The 22,598-nt window shown below is 40.9% G+C and overlaps 1 protein-coding gene across 1 annotated transcript in view; it reads right to left on the reverse strand.

The window, feature by feature from the left end:
* Positions 1–14,562, reverse strand: part of FAM102B (family with sequence similarity 102 member B) — a 102,997-nt gene extending 88,435 nt beyond the window's left edge. The window contains exon 1 of the mRNA XM_029226836.1: positions 14,331–14,562. Within this exon, the coding sequence (XP_029082669.1) occupies positions 14,331–14,470 (140 nt within the window). The 5' untranslated portion in view covers positions 14,471–14,562. The remainder of the gene's footprint in view (positions 1–14,330) is intronic.
* Between the last annotated feature and the right edge of the window lie 8,036 nt (positions 14,563–22,598).

The raw sequence follows: 22,598 nt of genomic DNA on the forward strand, positions 1-22,598 counted from the left end.
GAAGTGTTTAATAACATGGAAAATGCATATATTATAATGTTCAGTAAAAGAAAAAAGCAGGATAAAAATGGATTGGAAGAAACTGGAAGGGAATATTTCAAAATTTTAACAGTAATTGTCTCTGATAGGTAACATTTTCTTCTTTGTAATTTTATGTATTTTCCAAATGTTCTACAGTGATCTTGAATTAATTTTAGAATCAGAAAATAAGAGGGATTCAGGGTCATATTGCCTACAAAATAAAACCTGGTCTTCACGAATGGCATCCAAGGCCTGCCAAAATCTGGCCCCCAGTGCAGTCTTGTCCTTAACTATAGGCCCCGAACATTCTCTGTTCCACTCCACCACCTAGCCACCAAGTTCTCAACACCGTCCACTTTTATGGTTCTGTATTCCTGTTTATCAGGTCTGTTTTTCTCCTACCCTAAAGCAGGACATATTGACTCTGAACATCTTTGATCCCTAAACCATAATACAGAGTGGGAGGCAATGCTCAAAATTTTCTGTTGGATTAGCTAAGAAACAAAAATTCTACAAGTCTTTTATCCAGCTCATAATGAATATTAATGGTAGCAATAATAAACATAAAATTAGCTAAAACAACTCACTGGTTAAAATATCACACGATAAAGACTGCTATTGACTATAAATTGTCACAAAAATTAAGAATTCTTAACAGAATTTAGATAATGTAAAATCTGATCCTGAAAATTTGGACTTTATAAAAATAATAGCCACTATACAGATTAGGTTACACTTGTTTTATAACTCATGTTCATTCTAAAATATACAGAGAAGAGAATAAACACCAAGGAAAATAATTCCATAAAATAAAGACTGAAGTGGAGACTTCCCTGGTGGCACAGTGGTTGAGCCTGCCAATGCAGGGGACACGGGTTCAAGCCCTGGTCCGGGAAGATCCCACATGCCGTGGAGCAACTAAGCCCGTGTGCCACAACTACTGAGCCTGTGCTCTAGAGCCCGTGAGCCACAACTACTGAAGCCCACGAGCCACAACTACTGAAGTCCACACGCCTAGAGTCCGTGCTCCACAACAAGAGAAGCCACTGCAATGAGAAGCCTGCCCACCACAATGAAGAGCAGCCCCCTCCTGCAGCAACTAGAGAAAGCCCATGTGCAACAATGAAGACCCAACACAGCCTAAATAAATAAATTTATTTAAAAAAAAAAAAAAGGCCTGAAGTGAAAAATAACAGAAATAGTTCAAATGCCTAGAACAGTGCCTGGCACATAGTAGACACAACAGATATTTGTTAAATAAAAGAATAAACTGGTATAGAAAATTATCTAAGGAGTTAATTAGATTGGCTTAATGGCGTTTTGTCAGAAAATGCTTAGCCTTATTGAAATATAATTCACATACTATACAATTCTCCCATTTAAAATTTACAGCTCAATGGTTTTTAATATATTCACAGAGTGCGAAACTACCACCACAATCAATTTTAGAACATCTTCATCACCTCCAAAAAAAAGCTCATACCATGAGTAGTCACTCCCCGTTTCCCTCCAACCTCCCAATCCTAGGCAACCACTAATCTATTTTCTGCCTCTGTAGACTTTGCCTATTCTGGACATTTCATATAAATGGAATCATAAAATATGTGGTCTTTTGTGACTGGCTTCTTTCACTTAGCATGAAGTTTTAAAGTTTCATCCATGTTGTAGCATGTATCAGTACTTCCTTTCTTTGTATTGCCAAAATATTCCACTGTATGGATATTCCACATCTTATTTACCCATTCCTCAGCTGACAGACAATGCGGTTGTCTCGGATTTTTGGTTATTATAAATAATGCTATGAAAATTCATGTACAGTTTGAACAACATGGTTTTGAACCACACGGGTCCACTAATACACAGATTTTTTTCAATAGTAAATACTACAGTACTACACAATCCATGGCTGGTTGAATCCTCGAATGTGGAACCACAGGTACTGAATTTCTGATAAGGAGGGCCGACTAAGGTAAGTTGACTTGACTGCATGGAGAGTCAGCGTGTAATAGGGAAGAACAAATCTGACTCATTAGATTTATTCCTTTTGCTTTAACCTTTGTGCTTTGTTGCCTGTGCTTAGTCATGCTGGCTCTGAACCTTTTGTAAAAGAATGTTGCCTATAGTCTGAAATATACAGGATAGCCTATTCTCAGGGCTCTGACCTATAAGAGTCCATTCATACAGAGATAAAAAGTTGTAGAACAGAGAATAATATTTGTTTTGTTGCACACAGGAAGATCATGACCTGACCTACCCGGACAGCTGCAAGAACAAAGGATTCCTTCACCAAGAAGTTTGCAACAACTAAGCACGCTTCTCCCTCACTTTGCCTTTAAATAGTCCTGCAATAAACCTTTCTCTGCTCCAAATGCTCCGAAGTCTGACTTCAGTTTGTTTGGCCTCATTGTGCGTCAGGCAAGTGCTCCGACCCCCTACCCCTGTGTTGTTCAAGTGTTAATTGAACAAGTTTTTGTGTTGATATGTTTTCATGTCTTTTGGGGTTTATTAGTGGAATTGCCAGATCATATGGTAACTGTTTAACATCTGAGGAATTGCCAGCCTGTTTTCTAAAGCGTTGCACTAGAAAATGCTTTCTGATGAAGATACAGTATTGATGTACCACTCTTAAAAATAGTTTTTGATAATAAACACAAGTCAAAACATTATCAGAGTCAAAATGTCTGACATTTTCATCCCATTTCCCCCCTCCTGGTTAAATCCTACTAATCTTTCAAAGCTCAGCTCGCAGGCCGCCTCTTCTAAGGAGTCTTCCCTACTTTCTCAGAATTAATAGCTCCATTCCTCCTTTCAACTGCTGTAACAATTTTATTTGTACACTTACTATATATAGGCTTTGTCACCCTGCCCTATATTGCACTTAACAATATATGTCAATATCTCCCTATAAAGTGCAGGCTCCTGGATGGTAAAAATTATATTTTATACCAATGTTTACAGTAATGATTATTGTGAAGAATATATCATTTGAGATGATGAAAAGAGCTCATGCAAAGGATGTAAGTAAGCATCATACATACTATTTTCACAGAACAAACTTATCTTCAAGGTACTACACTTAATAAAAGATAAACTAGAGATAATTTTATCAATAAACGCTGACATTTGTTGATGAGCAACAAATAACATATATCTCAAGACATATAATGAGCAAAAATAATGACTTAAATAAGCAGAAACACAAGTAGGGGGAAAAAAGAGGGACTTTCTTAAAACTGTTAAATAAAAATTAATTACCAAATAAGCCAATATGTCTATATTTTGTTAAATCATATTAGTTGGTAGAATGACTGAACGGACTCATCAATGCTCATTTTGCCCTGAATTTGCAGAAAATTCAGGGCAAAATGTCTCTAAATTGTGAAGTTAAAAAAAAAAGAAAACTTTCAGGACTTCCCTGGTGGCACAGTGGTTAAGAATCCACCTGCCAATGCAGGGAACACGGGCTCGAGCCCTGGTCCGGGAAGATCCCACATGCTGCGGAGCAACTAAGCCCGTGCGCCACAACTACTGAGGCTGCGCTCTAGAGCCCGCAAGTCACAACTACTGAGCCCCCGTGCCACAACTACTGAAGCCTGTGCGCCTAGAGCCCATGCTCCGCAACAAGAGAAGCCACAGCAATGAGAAGCCCTCGCACTGCAATGAAGAGTAGCCCCCGCTCACCGCAACTAGGGAAAGCCTGCGCACAGCAACGAAGACCCAATGCAGCCAAAAATAAAATAAATTAATTTTTTAAAAAAGAGAGAGAAAACTTTCTTTTTAATACTAATTCACTTTACTTGAATATATTAACATGTAAATAATTGGCTTGGCCTAATAAAAATTGGGGGAAGAGTGTAAAATATTTATTCATTTTTAATAATTGTGGAAAAATATAACAAAATTTACTATCTTAGCCATTTTCAAGTGCACAGTTCAAAAGCTTCAAGTACGTTCATATTGTTGTGCACCAAATCTCCAAGAACCCCTTTCATATTGTAACACTGAAACTCTGTACCCACTGAACAACAACTCCCCAATGCTCCCTCCCCTCAGCCCCTGGCAACCATCATTTTACTTTCTATCTCTGTGAATTTGACCACTCTAGGTAGCACATATAAGTGGAATCACACAGTGAATGGTAGGTGAATGGATAAAGTATAGTACATCCAGATAACAGAATATTATTCAGTGTGAAAAAGAAATGAGCTATCAAGCCATGAAGACATGGGAGAAATCTAAATGTATATTACTAAGTGACACTAAATTATTTTATATCCATATTAGAAATCTTAAGGCCATTCAGTTGTACGTATACTTTTCATCCCTGTAATCCACAGGAAAAGACCATAGTGCAAGTCCTGGTCACCTATTCTCCCTAAATCTCCAGACTGCTCTTTCCTACAGTTCTTTTCTTCCTCACTCTGATTCATTCTTCTGTTGCTGCTCTCTTTCCCAACTCATTCTACCACACCACCTGAAACCCTGGTTCCAGGGTTGAACAAACTCTACATTCTCAACCTCTTCACCTAACAGTCTACCCACTGCCTAAGTGAAACCTGGCTAGCTCGTGAGCACACTACTTGTGCTGAAGCTCTATAGGGGGTAGTGTTCTCCACTCCCATCTTCCACAGGAGGCAGCAATAGCATTTTCCTAACTCCTCAGTGCCACTTACAGGCTGTTACCTCTTTTCCTTTCAGCTTGAGGCACATGACATATGGCTATGTCACACTCTTCTCCTAGTTAATGTCACACACAAGTACCTTTCCCTCTCTCTCTCTCTCTTCACCCAACACCTGCAATCATACTGGCTATTTTAACACTGTGCAAATAACCTAACATCCTAGACCCAGAGTTCTTTGCCCTATGCCTATCCTCATACCATTTCAGTAACACCTATACCCTGGACCTTGCCTACTCTCTAGACTTTCTCTAGAGAAAGATGCAGGAACATGCATGTTGCCATCAATAAAATTCATGTTCTAAATTTCAGTTAGGCCTTGTCTTTGGTCAGCTGCTTCTCTCATTCCTTATAGAAGCTTTTCTGATTTTTTATCATTATCCTCATATCCCTCACTTCATCTTTTTTGGCTCCTACTGAGAAAGCTAAGGTCATCAGATGAGAATTCTCTTAAATTCCAGCCCTACCTAAGCTAACCTACTAACTTTGCATAAGTCACTCCTTTGCTCTTGGTTCCCTAGATGCTTGAGTATCCAAGCAAGCCCAGACTCCGTGAAATGACCACTCTCTCCTGCTCTTTATGTGGCAGCAGTAATACACCACTATACTCACAGTACTTCCAGCACACACCATGCTGCTATTCCTTGCCACTGTGTGTACTGTTCCTTCTACTGTTCCATCTCCTTCTCCAGCTAGACTGTTTTTGAAACCTTGCTAAAAAATTATCTGCCATGACACTTCCCCTGACCAACCCCCTCCAAAAAAAAAAAAAAAAAACCCAGTTAAACACTTCTTCCTACCTTTTCTTGTATTTATTTCTACTACTGTCAATTTTACACTGCATAGAAAATTTTTATAGGTAATTAAAAGAACAAATTTTGGTGAAATGAATGGTAGAAACAAGAAGTACAGGAATTGAGTAAGAGGTGAAATCATAGTAGGGACGATGAAAAAAGATTTCGTTCATTCAACAAACAACGAATGTTTATTAAGGACACTATATGAATTAAGTGTTGGAGGAAAGCAGTGGGTGGATTGTAGGCTGGGACAGATGTGGGCATAAAGCTGATGAGACATTTGCTCTAGATCTTGAAGAATGCTTGGAATTTCAATCAACTAAAAGAATGGTAAAGAAGAGGTGGAAATAGGAGAGAGTACCAAGGAGACAGAACACACATATTTGGCTAATATAAACTGACCAGTCTTGGCTAAAATGGGAGGTTTAGAAAGAGCAGTATTAGGAAATAAAATTGAAAGCTTAATCATAGAAAACCTAGAGTTAGCAAGGGCCTTAAGAATCACCTAGGTCACCCATCCTTCTAATGAAGGGTAACATTCCTGACAAATGGACAAGGTAGCCTATTCACTAACTACCGTCTTCTTTTAAATGTTACAGATTATCTTTTCTGTTATTATATTGAATAGAAACATGCCATCTTTAACATTTCCCCACTGGTCCTGTTCTCTCCTCTGATGTACCCAGCCTAACTCTATTCCCTCTTTATGGGACAGTCTTTCAAATATCTTTCATTTAATTGACATGTGATCTCGAACAAATTGTGTTGCTTTCCTGCAGATCAACTTTCTCTTCTCTAAAAGAGAGAAGTATCAGAGGCTAACTGTCCTCTGATAACCGTCTTCCCCTTCTCTTTATTGTAACTGACTCTTTTGCTGGGCACATGGACACCCAGCAAAGACGGCATTTCTTATCCTTCCTTGGGGCTGGATGTGTCCTCGTGCTCAAGTTCTGGTCAACAGGCTGTGAGCAAAAAGGATCTCGCGTTCCCCTTTCCTCCTTCCCAGGGGCTGGAATTCGGACGCGGGGTAAGCCAACTTAGTCCCTGGGGATGAGAACAATATCTAGTTGGGTATAACAGAGCAACCAGATAAAGAGTCAGGGCCCCTGATAACCTGATGGGTCAGAGCCACCACATCAGCCTGGGCTTTTTATATGTGAGAGAAATAAATTTCTACCTAGTTTAAGCCACTTGTTATTTTTCAAATATATGTGTTACAGAACTTGATCTATATCCTAACCCAACAGGAGGTAACACATCTATAAAAAGGATTTTGTAATACATAAAATTAGGAATGTAAAATATACATGTATACATGCTCAATTTTTAGTATTTGAACACCATCATCTTCCCTTGAGACTCACCCCAGTCTCCTGTTATGAACACAATTCGGGATTCCTCAGAATCTTAATACAGTTCCCTGGATCTCTACTTGATAATATCCCTCAAAGGCTGACACCCCAAATTGAACATTAATTCTTTATAAGCTGTGTACATAGAACAGCATATACTTCCCCATATGGCTTCCCCATGTATTTAATTTGGGAATCTCTGTGTATTTGTCATTCTTAGCAAAGCTACAACAGATCCTTTCTCCAAATATCTGCATTCTTTCAATAAATATTTATAAACTGCCTAGTGTGCAAGGCTTAGACATACAACAGTGACTATCAACTTACTAGTGGAAAATGGCATTAATAACGGTTTTACAAGGTACAACAATCCAGTAATGAAACAATTTTGAGGACTTACAACTGGAAAGTCACACCTTGAAAAAAACAGTACGTGCATGAGTACTATGTTTCTCATCTTTCATATACAATAACTTCGGGCAAATCTAAAGGGGCCAGGTCTAATGACTTGTTTAGTGGTGTCACACACTGGAACCAGTTTTCTGAGACTAGCATTCAGAAAAAGTCATACTATATATACTTATCTACTCTTTTGTTAAAACATAAGAATGAGAAAACATGTAACATAAAATTTGAGAGGCAACAGAGTTTTGTGATTAAGAGCACACCCTGGAGCCAGGCTGCCTCGCTGCCCTGCCACTTACTAGCTGTGTTAACCTTCAGCACCTCTTTGGGCTTGTTTCCCCAGGTATAAAATGAGAGTAATAGCAGTAGTAATAATAGTGATAATGTAATAATAGTACCTTCCTCCTAGGATTATTTTGAGGCTGTAAAGGCTTAGAAAAGTTCCTGACACATGGGCAAAGTGCCAGCTCCTTTTTAAAAAGTACTAGCTCAATTAAGCGTCAGCTACCATTTTTATAGCTATTATAATAATGTGAATAGATGACCTCATTTCTGGTCAGGGTATAAATAATTTTGTGCCATATGGTCAAACAGCATTATTTTTTGTATTTGTTACTTATTAGTAATTTTTCCATCTTAAAAAAGTCAATTTAATGTACCAAAGGGCAAGTTAATAATATACATGTATCAAAAGTCTTAAAACTGCCCTTTGACTCAATAATTCCATTTCTAAGTGTGAATCCTAAAAAAATAACAATGATGTGCACATCTTTAAGGATGCTCAATTTAGTGTGTTTATAAAAATGTTAATAAAAAAGAAAGCAAAGAAGAAAGACTATTTCAAAAGGGGCTTTGTTCAGCAAACCATGGAAATCCATACAATGGAATGGTATGCATCTATTAAAAATAAGTCTGTAATTGAATACTTAATGATATGGGAAGATACATTAAATGAAAAAAAATATAAGTATAGTATGATCCCACTTTGGTTTTTAAAAAAAAGTATGTGATAAGTGTGTGTGGAGGGTGTGTGTGTATACATATGTGTGTGTACGGATCAATAAAGTCTCCAAGGTTATACATCAAAATAATAAGTGATTATCTCTAGCTGGTTCATTTATATGCAATTTCTGTTCTTTTTGCTTTTCTATTTTGTAAGTTTTCCACATGAATATGTGTTATTTTTGAAATAAGGAAAAAAGTTACTAAAAAGAAGTACACAATGTGCAGTGAACTAAAATCTTGAAAACATGAAGATACTCTGGCCAAAGAGAAAAAAATGCCTTCAACTTGTTTACAAAGTAAAAGATCCAACACAGATATGCTCATAAGCTTCCCAGATACTCCCTGAATTCACATATGGTTTTCTGCCACAAGCTCATGTGAAACTTAGAAAAGTATTTAGCTACGAACACAAAAAAAGATGAAAAAAATAAAGCAAACTTGGAAATCCTAAAAAAATACAGGAAAATTTTCTCATTATATTTCTTTATTAAAGCAGACCAGAAATTATTAAACTTGTTCTGATAGTCTTAGTAAACCTCTAAAGTGATCTGAATGCTTTTACAAAGGAAGGGTGCTCTGAAAAGATTTTAATGTAACATTCTGTCTTTTTGAAAGGTCTTCAAAAATATTTTATTAGGCAATAATTTGGCTTCAGTTTATTAGGTTATTATAATCATACAATGTATTTTCTGAGTGTTTTATTAACTATCGTATGTAAAAATCTGACCTTTTTAATAACATGTATTACATATAAATACCTTTTTTTAACATCTTTATTGAAGTATAACTACTTTACATCGTTGTGTTAGTTTCTGCTGTATAACAAAGTAAATCAGCTATATGTATACATATATTCCCATATCCCCTCCCTCTTGCGTCTCCCTCCCACTCTCACTATCCCATCGCTCTAGGTGGTCACAAAGCACCAAGCTGGTCTCCCTGTGCTATTCCGTTGCTTCCCACTAGCTATTTTACATTTGGTAGCATATATATGTCAATGCCACCCTCTCCCTTTGTCCCAGCTTACACTTCCCCCTCCCCGTGTCCTCAAATCCATTCTCTACGTCTGTGTCTTTATTCCTGTCCTGCCCCTAAGTTCTTCAGAACCATTTTTTTTTTAGATTCCATATATATGTGTTAGCATACGGTATACAAATAAGTACCTTTTAAGTCTTTATTTTTTCTAACATCTTCACTGGATACACCTTCCCAGGAGAAACTGGATGCTTCTAAGATTAATTTTCATTAATAATCTTTAAAAGGGCAAAACGGTGTAAGGAAATTTTAGATGAAAAATCCAGTAGGCAGGCTTACTTACAATAGACCAGAGCTAAGAAATCCACAGTAATATGTCTCCAACTGCTTATCAGCCTGTCACTAAGTGTAGTATGTTAAACATATAACTGACCTCCTCGTATCTCCCCAACGATATGTATATTCCCCTTGCAAAATAAAACAAAGATTCTTCCTGACTTCTTTACTCTGTCATGTCATCAAGGCATCTGTCACAGCATTTTCATTTCATCACTTACTTCCACGAGAAGCCTCCAAGTTCAGGTTCTTATTCACTTCTGCCTGGGTTATTTTAATAGACTCCTAATTTGTCTCCTCATTTCTAATCTATCCCCATTTGAATCCAAAGAGCATCAGCCCACCAGCCAGCTTAAACATCACTTTAATTACCTTACAACCTAGTGTAAGAATCTTAGATTGACATTTTTTTTAAACATCTTTATTGGAGTAATTAGATTGGCTTTTATCCTATAAGCACTGGAAAGTAAATTCTTTATAATTGCATTCAATGTCTCTATCTTCTGCTAGAAGTTTAATGTGAACTCTCTCAGCAGTCAGGCTGATCTATCACCAACTCCTATTGCCAACTTGCTCAATCAGTCCTCCCACCCACACTTCCTTGTCAACGCCACTTCATCCTTCCAGCATGCACAACTGAAAAGGTGATGTGGTTTTCAGTAGCCTTTACAGCTGTAAACAAACTCTTTACCTTCAGAAATTCAACAACACTCACATATTGTGTGACCCACTGATTAGGCACTAAATCATACTGTCTCCTATCACCAAGCAATTATCCATGTATGATCTAATTTCCTTATAGGCCTTCATATTTGTTGTACTTATATTTGTTGCCCTTGACAGGCAGCTAGAAACTTGGTAAATGCTCAATTAATATTTGGTAAACAATGAATGATCTTCATCTTTAGTTTTCGCACAAAACAAAATATACTTAAATATATTTATTATTTGCTATGCACCTACAAGGCTTTTCTTTAACAAAATGAATTATTCTTTTACGTAGGTTCATGCATCAGGGGTCCCCACAACCACCCCCAGGTTCAGTGATCCATTAGGAGGACTCACAGGACTCAGCATATAGTCATACCCATGTCTAAGATATATCGTACATGTACTACAGCAAAACGATACAAGGCAGAATCAGCAAAGGAGAAAGGGGCACAGAACAAAGTCCTCAGAAACCAAGTGCAAGCTTCCAAGAGTTCTTTCTCAGTGGAGTCATCCAGAACACAATTTCTCCAACATCAAATTGTGACAACACATGTGTCTACCAAGGAAACTCATTAGAAATGCAGTACCTAAGGGTACCCTCCCCCCACATAGGCACCTCCGGGCTGGTCACGTAGGCACCCTCTGCCTAGAACAGGCCAAAATTCCAGACTCCCAGAAAGTATTCAGCACAAATCACACTGTAGTCTAGGCACAATGAGCCACTCCAAAGTTTGATTCACTGTAGGCAACTGCTGAACATTCAGGTTCCCAGATGCCAGCAAAAACACTGTAAACAGGCCTTTCTCAGGAAAGCAGTCTTGGGCCTGCTAAGTTAACCCTTTTCTGTGTAGTTCATTGCATATTTTTATGGGAGAAATTTTAAGTGTTAACTATATTTGATTTTTGAGAGGTACAGGTGATTTTTTTAAAAATTAAAATCTAGCATTTATTTAGAGATGCACTGCCTAGACTGGTACCCAAGAATGAAAAGTTATAACAATTTTTTTTAAAACTTAAATGCCTTTAAAAAAATTTTTTATTGGGGTATAGTTGCTTTATTTTTTTTACTTTTTTAAAGATTTAATTTTATTTATTTTTGGCTGTGTTGGGTCTTCGTTGCTGCACGCGGGCTTTCTCTAGTTGCGGCAAGCGGGGACTACTCTTTGTTGAGGTGCACGGGCTTCTCACTGCGGTGGCTTCTCTTGTTGCAGAGCATGGGCTCTAGGTATGTGGGTTTCAGTAGTTGCGGCACGCAGGCTCAGTAGTTGTGGTTCGTGGGCTCTACAGTGCAGGCTCAGTAGTTGTGGCCCACGGGCTTAGTTGCTCCGTGGCATGTGGGATATTCCCGGACCAGGGATAGAACCTGTGTCCCCTGCAATGGCAGGTGGATTCTTATCCACTGCACCACTGGGGAAGTCCCAGAATAGTTTCTTTACAAAGTTGTGTTAGTTTCTGTACAGCGAAGTGAATCAGCTATATGTATACATATATCCCCTCGCTTTTGGATTTCCTTACCATTTAGGTCACCACAGAGCACTAAGTAGAGTTCCCTGTGTTATACAGCAGGTTCTCATTAGTTATCTATTTTATACATACTAGTGTATATATGTCAATCCCAATCTTCCAATTCATCCCACCTCCCCTTTCCCCCCTTGGTGTCCATCCGTTTGTTCTCTACATTTCTGCCTTAAGTTATGCAATTTTTAAATAATTCACATCCTTAAGTATTTCTGATTTTCTTTCTTTTTTCTTCTAAAATGAGGTAGCTTTTTGAAATCAATACTATCATAGTTGCCAGGAGAAAAAAATTAAGTATAACATGTAAAGGAAACAAACCCTTTCAGACAAGCTCCTTATCTTCTTTTTAAATGTCAGTTGGTGCCAGAGCACTGTGGTAGCTGTTTTAGGTGCATCGTCTTACTAAATCCTCACAACACCCCCATAAGCCAGTGATGGTTTCTATTTTATAGATGGAAGCTTGGAGAGGCTAAGTAACCAACCCAGGTTTGCCATTGTGGAGCCAGGATTTAGGTTCAGATCCACCTCATTCCAAAATCTTGGTCTTAGCTTTACACCAACTACCTGTACCTAATAAGGAACATGCTCCTTCTTATGAATCACTTCCCTCCAAACTATATGGGTGTTGTTTGGTTGGTTATACAGAGCACTACTCTTAACCTAACTGACTTTGATTAAAGTCATGTTTTAGTTGGAAGAAAAAGGGGTAAATTTAATACAGGATACTCTGCTTTTTCCTTTCCAATCTTGCAAATTCCAAATCAAATTACACCCCTTGCTTGTTAAAACCATTGGGAAGCTCCCTCTTCAGCACAACACACAATTTTCTCCTTTACATGGCATCAATCTGCTTGAAATTAGAGAGACTTGTATTATAATTTTGGCTTTTCACCTACCAGATGTGGGGACCTTGGGAAAGTTAGTTATGCTGAATCTCAGTTTATTCATCTACAAAATGGGGATCCCTACGTCATAGGCTTGCTGTGAGAATTAAATATGATATTTAAAAGGTTTAGCCTATACCTATTTGCTGAATAAATGACTGTCTGCAATACCAGAATAACTGATTTACAAGCAAGCCAAACCAATAATCTGAGGGAGAAAGGAGGGAGCAGGGAAGTACCCTGACCACCAGGTGTCACCACTGGCCCAGGAGAGCTGGTCTAACTGCCAGAGTGGTGGGTGGGACTTTGCCACAGAACGGGGTAAGACTCTCATTTGCACCTACAGAACATTCAAGAATTGGCTTTGGACTTCAGCACCTTAAGAGCTGGTACAATATTTGCTCAACCATTCTGAGTTACAGTGTTCTCTTACCAATGTGTTAAAAATGACTGTGTAGATGTGTCATCATAGTTTAATCTAAAAAACTACCCTCAGCTGATTTTTTTTTTTTTTTAATTCTGAGAATCAGTATTGCTTCATACGTCCTCTGCTTTGGCCAACTAGACATTTACATTTTTTGGCTTTCATAGGCTTCAATATTGCCACTGCGGACAATTTTCTGGTCCCAATTCCACAACCCATGGACATTATTTCCTTTACATTATTAATAGGGGTGACAGATAAAAGTAAAGCAGAATATTTTTTAGGGTAAAAATGAAGTCCATGAACAGCACATCTAAGCAAAATAAGCATTAACTATGAGCCTTATTCCTTGATCTCAGGAACTTAAACGTTCATTTTAAAAAATTACACAAATTTTCTCTTTTCTTAAGGAACATTTACCCTAGGAGAGATCTGTCAACCTACAAATATCCCTGAAATGACTCAAGGAACACTACCACTCCTGACTTGATTCTGTAACCTGCCAACGACACTCCCTGGGAGTGCCCAGGGGCTCATTTCAAAATGAGAGCAGGGCATTGGCTCTCCTGGTTCTAATTGCTCCCCACTGAGAGCCATTAGCGGTCGCCTCAATACGGGCAATTCAGTGCGTGTTAGCGCGTAACTGGACACGCAGCTCTGAGATGAGGCACAAACTGTTGTCCTGTCTGTGCCAGGGAATACTTGACTCAAGCCTGATCAGGCCTACCCCGGCCTCATCCTGGACTCCAGCGCCCCCCAGTAACCAACACGGAGAAAAAGAAAGGCTAAAAGCACAGGCTTCGGTTTAGAGCGGGCGCTCTTGGAACTCGAGCAGTTTGGGTTATTTTTGTTTTAACAACAGCTCAAGTTCCACTTGGCATCTCACAAATATGGAAAGGTCTAAAGAGAAACCAGAAGCATCCTCTCCCTTCTGACCATCGCTCCCATTCCAAGAGAATTTAGGAGGGAAGAACAGATACCAGGAACCATCTGGAATCACGAGCACAGGTGGCTTACCCCAGCCGAGAACCCATTTGCAAAGCACTTTCGCAGATCGATACATTCCCGACAGATCTCAGACGGGTCCCTAGAGAAAGAAGAGCTCCCGAGGCTGGCCGCCCTCCTGGAGCAAATGGGCCACGGAAAGAGATGCTGCCCATCCAACAAGCCCCTGCGGGGCAGGCGAGGGCGCAGCTGCTCGGGAGCAGCGGCTGGCGCGTTACCTGGGGGACTCGGCGGTGAAGCTGCCGCCGTCCAGCAGCCGCATCTTGCAGAAGAGGACCCCGTTGACGAAGGGCACCGAGGAGAGCTCCTCGAGCTCGAAGTCCACCTTAAACTTAAACTTCTTCTTCTTCATCATCATGAGAGCCAGACGCCGGCGAGCGGGGTGCGGGGGCGGCCCCAAGGGGCGCGCGGGCCGGCGCCGCCGCTTCAACTCGGCCGAGCCGCGGGCCCGCCCAGCCCCATGGCCGGGGCTGCGAGCTGCGCGTGGAGCCGCTGCCGGGGCCGGTGCCGCCGCCGCCGCCGCCTCTAGCGGCAGCCCCGGCCGGAGCGCGGCGGCGGCCGTTGCGCGGACCCCGCCCACCCACGGGGAGCGGTCGTGCTGCAGCTCGCCTGAGCGGTGGGCGCCCTTTCGGTGTGCAGCTTGCAGCCGGCGCCGCCGCCCGTCTGGGAGGAGGGGAGGGGAAGCTCCGAGAACCGCCGCTGCCGCTGCCGCCGCCTCCTCAGCGCCTCGGGGTCGGAGGCGCCCCTAGCGGCAGCGGCCAGCAGCGCACTGCCGGGCGGAAGAGGGAGGGCGGGCGTGGAGGTTCTGGGCGTTAGAGCGTCACGCCTCTCTGGGGTTAAAAAAAGACAAATCCTACCAAAAACGAACTTCCTTCTACAGCTTCCTCTCTGCCTTTCTTTCAGTTTTTGCTCCGCCCCCTTTCTTCCCCTTCCCCTCCACTGATATATTTTTCCCTTGGGTTTGAGAGTCATGGGTTAATAGGGTTAATCAGAATCTCCACGACGTTGTTTTCGTCAAATTGAAATCCTAAAACTAAAATTTCTTTTAGGTACTCTAAATTCATGTGCCTCCTAATATAAAACGAGGAAGAACAAGGAAAGGATTAAAATGTGTTGAGGACTCAGGCACTGTACTGCTACAGGCGTTTTCTCTTGTTTCTTCTTTAATTCCTGTCATCCCGGATAAAAGAGTACAGACGGGATGAAAATAGTACCTTCCTTTCTAAAATTTGTCTGTCTATACCGGGAACTGAAAAGCCTAAAAATAAAGTCTCCATAGATGCATAGCAATTACCTGCCCTCTATAGGCAGGTAGGTGTATGTTGTTACAATGTATATTGCCTACTTGGTTACATAATCGTGTTTTCAGTCTGAGTTATAACCCTCTCCGTAATCTCTCTGAAAGGCTGCCATAGAAGAGATTCTCGTTTCCAGTTCACTCATTTATTCATGCATTCATTCACATAAAATTTTTTTAATCGCCTAAAATATTAGTCACTGTCTAGACCCAATGATTTATTTTAAAAAACCGCAAAAAAACAGAAAAACCCTGACCTCAAGAGTTTTACGATTTAGTGAGAGACATATACAAATCTGTCGTTAAAAAACAAACCTAGCATGTGTGTTTAGAATGAAGAAGCGGTTTGTCGCGAACTCAGAAGCAGCAGCAATTAATTGAAGTTAACCAGTGTTCTAAATTTCAAAGAATGAATAGGATTTGGGACAAGGTGGGGTGTGGGAGGAGGGGAGGTGTTCCAGGGGGAGGAAATGAAGGTAAAGACCCAGGGACAGAGTTTAGGAGTTTGGAGCTGGGCGGTTGGTAGTGAACATAGCTGGTTGGCCAGCAGGACAAGGGTAAGAGGAAGTGAGAAGAGTTAAACGGGACTTTGAGGTTTGTAACTTGGAAAACTAGTTGGATGGCTGGAAGCAGGAGGAAGGCAGGTTGGAAATGGAAGCGATAATGAACATTTATTTGAACTGGGAGACATCCATGGAGAGAAGGGCAGCCTTAGCTCAGGGGAGAGGTTAAGACTGAATATATGCATTTGGGATTTAGAGCATTTTCCCTGATGGCTGAAGTCCCAAGAATGGATAAAAATGAGTTACTCTGAAGAATATTTAATGGGTAGATGGAGGAAGAGGAGCTTGTGAAGGCGCCTGAGAACAGAGAAAGAGGAGATCAAGGAAGATAAATGGACTGGAAGCCAAGAAAGAGTTTTAATCATTTAACATTTGTATTTATTAATACCTACTGTGTGCCAGGCACTGTGCTGGGGACTAGAGATACACATGAACAAGACACACAGGGGCTTATAGTACAGATACGCAAGCAGATCAATTAGAGAGGGGGAGAAAGAGGTAGGTCTATGATCTATGGAGAGTAGAGAAGGGTAGTCTGTATTGCTGCGGAGCAATCCTGGAGGATTTGGACTGAAAAGAAGCTATTAAATTGAAGTTCTAGGAGGTCATTGGTAATCTTGGCAAGAGAAGCCTCCATAAAAGGTGATGGCAAAGTAAGATTTAAATGGTCTTGTAAGCAGATAGGATGGGGGGTCCCTGGAGAAAAAAAGAACCAGGCATGGTTTTCTTAACATAAGAGAAGCCGTTTTTGGCCTAAGCCATTTTGGGATCTAAGCCTGGAGACAATAATTGCCCTTGAACAGGTGTCAGTAATTAATGATCTTAAGGGAAGTGAGGGAATGCAGGACAAAGGGAAAGCAGTCAAGTAACAATAGTTCAGCAATAAAACAGAGTCCCAGTTCCGCCTCAAGGGATATACATTACAATCTGATACTTATTTTTGAGTTCTGCAGGAACTAAGACCCCTCACCCAGGTGGAGGATGGTAACTACATGCTGAGACCCCAGACTGATCAGAACCTAAGGAATGATGACTTTTTCTGGCTTCGACCAACTAAAGCCTGGGATCTGTCCACCTTTGCCCCAATTCTATGCTGAATTCTCCTCTGTTCAAGCCCCTTCATGAATACGCATGTACCCTTAGCTTAAAATTTCCCCAGTTTTGCTGTTGGGGAGATACTGCTTTGGGAAAGATCCCCAGTATTCTCCTTACTTGTTGCAAGTAATAAATCCTTCCTTCTCTTTGTGTCTTTTGGCTCAACACCCACCAAGAGGCAAACCCAGTTTTTGGGTAACAATCTGGGAAGTGAATGGTAGGTAGTCATGTGGGGTAGGTGACTTAATTTTTTTTTTCTGATTTTTGTCAGTGAATGAAAAGAGAAAGGACAGTAGCTAGAGCAGGAGGGTTCAAGCTTTTTCAACGACATTCAGGAACTATCCAAGATTTACTGAGTGCTTAATATGTGCCAAGCACCTTGATAAGTCCTAGAGATCTAAGATGCAGTCTCTGTGCGGAATCTTAGGGTCTATCGGAGGACACAGGTAAGTAAGCAGGCAGTTGTGGTACAGTGTAACATTGAATTCTATCTTCACATGACAGTGGGTTAATAGAGGCTTATGGGGGAATACAATACATTTAACTAGGATAAGTAGGGTTGTGGAAAACTTTCTGGGCTTATGTCTGAATGGCGAGAGTGGGGGTGGAGAGCAGTCTCCAGGAAGAAGGTACTGCGTGTGCAAAGGCTCAGAGGAAGAGAGACCATGCTGCAGGAGGAACTGAAAGTAGTTCAGTCTGGCTGCAACTTAGAGTGGGGTGTGTTGCCGCGAATATAATAGGGAGCCATTGAAGTTTTAAAACAGGAATGATCTACTCAGATTTGAAGTATATAAAGATCTCCAGCTTCAGTAAAACTGAAGGAAGGGAGTCTAGTATTCTTTTTTTAGACTCGTGGTTTGATTATTAAAAAGCGTGTATGAGTCAAGGTCCAGGCAAGAAACAGACATCATACTCAAAGTGTTTAAATGAGGAAATTTTAATGAAAGGATTCTTTACAGAACTGCAGCGTAAGGAATCCATAGTCTGGTGGGGAGTTGAAAGGAAGGGGGATAAATATCCTGACCTCTCTCACCTCCTGCTTTCTGATCTCCTGCTGGTACCTCGCATGATCTAAAACCAACCAAAGCAAGAGGGCAAAGGAATCTGGAAGATGCAGCTGGTAGAGGATAGCCTCCTGAGGCACAGAAGGGTGGAGAGTGATGGAGTTTAGGGGACAGAAAGCTACCAGCGCACACCTGATTCAGCCAGGGTTCCCTGTAGAAACCTGAAACAAAGGGATATAAGTCAGGCAATTCAGTCCTTCTGAAACCTTTGGAAGGGCTGGTGGAGTAGAAGTCAACAGACTGTTGAATTCAAGCCGCATCATTTGTGGCAAACATTATCAGATGCCACTAATATCTGGTCCTTCTTTACTTCTTGGGCATATGGGAGTTTACATTTCCCAATCCCCTTGCAGTTCAGTAGGGCCATGTGACAAGCTCTAGCCAATAAAATGTGAGAATATGTCATTTCCAGGATGAGACAGTGACAAGCTTTTGAGCAGTTCTCTAGACTTTCTCTTCCCTGCTACAATTATCATGGAGGAAACCTTGTGTTAAGATGTGGTAGCCACAAGATTGAAGCAGCCCAGATCACTGAGTCAGCCCCTGGAGAACAACTGCCCACAGCAGGAGTAAACTTTTGTCTCCCAGTTTTAATGAGATATAATCGACATGTAACATTGTATTAGTCCAGGATGTACAACATAATGATTTGATATAGGTATACATTGTGAAATGATTACCATAATAAGTTTAGTTAACATCAATCACCTCACATGGTTACAAATTTTGTGTTTTCGTGTTGAGAACTTTTAAGATCTATTTTCTTAGCAACTTTCAAATACACAATACAGTAAATCTATAGTCACCATACTGTACATTACATCCCCAGAACTTATTTCTCTTATAAGTGGAAGTTCGTACCTCTTGACCCCCCTTCACCCATTTTGCCTAGCCCTCCATCCCCTGCCTCTGTCATCTACCAATCTGTTCTCTGTATCTGTGTCTTTTTTTTTTAGTTTTCACATATAAGTGAGATCACATGGTATATGTCTTTCTCTGTCTGACTTATTTCACTTAGCATAATGCCCTCAGTGTTCATCCATGTTGCTGCAAATAGCAAAATGCCCTTCTTTTATATGGTCGAATTATATCTATATATAACATATTCTTTATCCGTTCATCCATTGGTGGACACTTAGTTTCTTTCTATGAGTTGGCTATTATAAATAATGCCGCAATGAACACATGAGTGCAGATATCTCTTGAGGATGGTGATTTTCTTTCCTTCGAGTATATACCCAGAAGTGGGCTTGCTGGATCATACAGCAGATCTATTTTTAATTTTTTGAGGAAACTCCATACTGTTTTCTGAAGTGGCTGTATCAATTTACATTCCCACCAACTGTGTACAAGGGTTCCCTTTTCTCTACATCCTCGCCAGCACTTGTTACTTCTTTTCTTATTGATAATAGCCATTCTAATAAGTGTGAGGTGATATTTCAGTGTGGTTTTGATTTGCATTTCCCTGATGATTAGTGATGATGAGCACCTTTTCATGTACCTGTTGGCCATGTGTATGTCTTCTTTGGAAAAATGTCTATTTGATTCCTCTGCCCACTGTTTTTTTTGACCATGCCTCACACCTTGCGAGATCTTAGTTCCCTGTCCAGGGATTGAACCCAGTCCCCAGCAGTGAAAGCACCGAGTCCTAACCACTGGACTGCCAGGGAATTCTCCCTCTGCCCATTTTAAAATTGGATTTTTGTTGTTGTTTGCTATTGAGTTGTATGAGTTCTTTATATATTTTGGATATTGACACCTTATCAGATATATGATTTGCAAATATTTTCTCCCATTCCATAGGTTGCCTTTTCATTTTGTTGATGGTTTCCTTTGCTGTGCATGCAGTTAACTTTTGTCAGTGAGAAAGAAACTTTTGTTGTGTTAAGCCACTGAGGTTTGGGGGATTGCTTGTTACTAAAGCATTAGGCTAGCCTATTCTGACTAATTTACAATGTAGCTGGGATGAGAAACTGACAATAGGACACTGCTGCTGCTGTTGCCACCACCATGGAGCCCATATGAAGGGTCTAGATGCCACAAACATGTCATCACAGCTTGCTTGCAAGGTGCTCTGTACTTCAAAGAAAAGGAAATAAGATTGAAAAAGCTTTTGAGCACCCACTTGCCACAGCAGCCAGAAGATAGCCTGAATTTCACTTGCACCTATTTTTTTCATAAGTGCATCTATTTGGCTGACCTTATCTGCATCTAGAATTCAAGTGGCAAGGGAGTCTGAGGAATATAATTTTTAGCTTTCCAACTTCTTCATATAGAATAATGGAATGGAAATTGAGGCAGCAGATCTAAATATCTACCCCAATACCTATAATAAACTTCCTCAAAGGCAGGGATTTTGCTAATCATCTTTGTATCTCTTGTATCTAGCCCAATACCTGGCATTACTGGGTATTCAATAAGTGTTTCTTGAAATGATATGAATTTATGGACCAATCCTAAGTGCTTTACTTCTCAGGTAAAACGATAAAGGTGCTAGTCATGTGCTAAGACTACTTGTATCAGAGATTTGACAGATCTTATAGTACCCTCTACTGTGAGAAGGAAGTATAAGCGGTCTCCAACTAAGAGGAGTGGGCAGAAGAAAAAGTAACCGTACCAAACAGTTAGAGAATAGTTATGTAAGTTAAAGTTAGGTTCAGCTCCAAATAAAAGAAAACTCAAAACAACAGTGGCTTAAATATGACAGAAGCTCATTTCCTTCTTAATTGAGTAAAGACAGGAGGTAAAGAGTCCAGAGCTGGTAGGAGAGCTCCATGATCATCAGGAACCCAAGCTCTGTTGCTCCATCATCCTTAACATGTGGTTTTTACCCTATGGTCTAATACGGCTGCTCTAGCTCCAGCCATTTCTCAATTCCAACCAGCAAGAAGATGCAAGGCATGCTCAGAAGGAAGAAAGGTATGCTCTCTCCCTTTAAGAACACTTCCTGGAATATGCACGCTCTACTTTTACTTACATTCCATTGGCCAATGGAATGCGATCAGAAGTGATGGCACCAATTCCAGGCCTGGCCCATAAAACCTCCCACATGTGGTCCTCCCTCTCTTCTGGCATCTAGTTTGGAATTTGATGTCAAGGGAAACTTTTTTTTTTTTTGCGGCACGCGGACCTCTCACCGACGTGGCCTCTCCCGTTGCGGAGCACAGGCTCCAGACGCGCAGGCTCAGCGGCCATGGCTCACGGGCCCAGCTGCTCCACGGCATGTGGGATCTTCCTGGACCGGGGCACGAACCCGTGTCCCCTGCATCACAGGCGGACTCTCAACCACTGAGCCACCAGAGACGCCCCAAGGGAAACTTTTGAAGTTACATGTTGAAGATGACAGAGCCTGTATAAGCCTGGGTCCCTAGGTGACTGTATGGCAAAGGGTTATTCTCTCACTCCTCCACCCCTAACCAGGAACACTAGTATTGCACTGTTATGTGACTAAGAAACAAACTTTCACTGTGACTTTTTGAGGTATGTTTGTCACAACAGCTAGCTTTACCTTAATTCAGAAATTGTTACAGAGGTAGAGTGCTATTGTAGAAATCTAAAACTAGTCAGACAGGCAGTGGGCAACAAGGAAACTTATTAGGAGCCGGAAAATGGAAACCCATGGCAAGACATTTGGTGAAAGAGTTGCCTGTGATAATTCAGAAGGCAAATAAGGTGCCTACAAAGCTCATAGCTCTAGAAGAGGTTGGAAGTTATGCCTACTGGCTGCATTTAGCAAGATATTAGAAAATGAGATGAGCTCATGCAATAATGAGTAGGTTTGCAAGCATAAATGAAGAGGAATATAGAGAGTACAGCAATTTGGAGACTCAGGGATGGAAAAACCTACTGCTCTGTACTTCAAAGAATAGGAAATAAGACTGAAAAAGCTTTTGGGCAAGGGCCCATTAAAACTCAGCCATGCAGCAAAGATTAGATTCAGGGTTTGGCCTTCACATTTAAGTCTGATGGACTTTTAAGTTGAGAGGAAGGGAAACATGGGGTGAGAAAGCAAGGAAATAAATTAGGATCAAGAATTATCCCTAGGAAAAACTTTAGTGTTATTGGCATTATGGAACTGACTGGATGCAGATAGATCAGAAGTCTTTCAATTTTTGAGGGACTGTATTGCTAAAGAAATCAGGAGCCTGTATTAAAAGCTGTACTTTCCTCAAGGAAGTCATGATTCCCAACACCCACTTCACATGCAGGCTTAGAGGAAAAACTCCCAGAGGGCAGAGTCAGTGACCACAGAGGACAATGTACAAGGAGAAAGGGGCTCCTTGCAGAAAAGAGTAATATGGTGTAGCCTAGGAGCTTCTGCCACTGCCAGTTCAGGGCCATCACAAAGCCTCCATGCAGAATTTCATCTTTGCAGTGGGCCAGTGTCCCCCTTTCTCCCCTGTCCCACCTGGAAGTATCTACTGCAATACATTTGTTCCATCATTATATACTGGGTGTGACTGGGGA

This window comes from Monodon monoceros, unplaced genomic scaffold, assembly GCF_005190385.1.
Source record: "Monodon monoceros isolate NGI ecotype Baffin Bay Population unplaced genomic scaffold, NGI_Narwhal_1 Super_Scaffold_18, whole genome shotgun sequence".
NCBI classification, from domain to species: Eukaryota; Metazoa; Chordata; class Mammalia; order Artiodactyla; family Monodontidae; genus Monodon; species Monodon monoceros.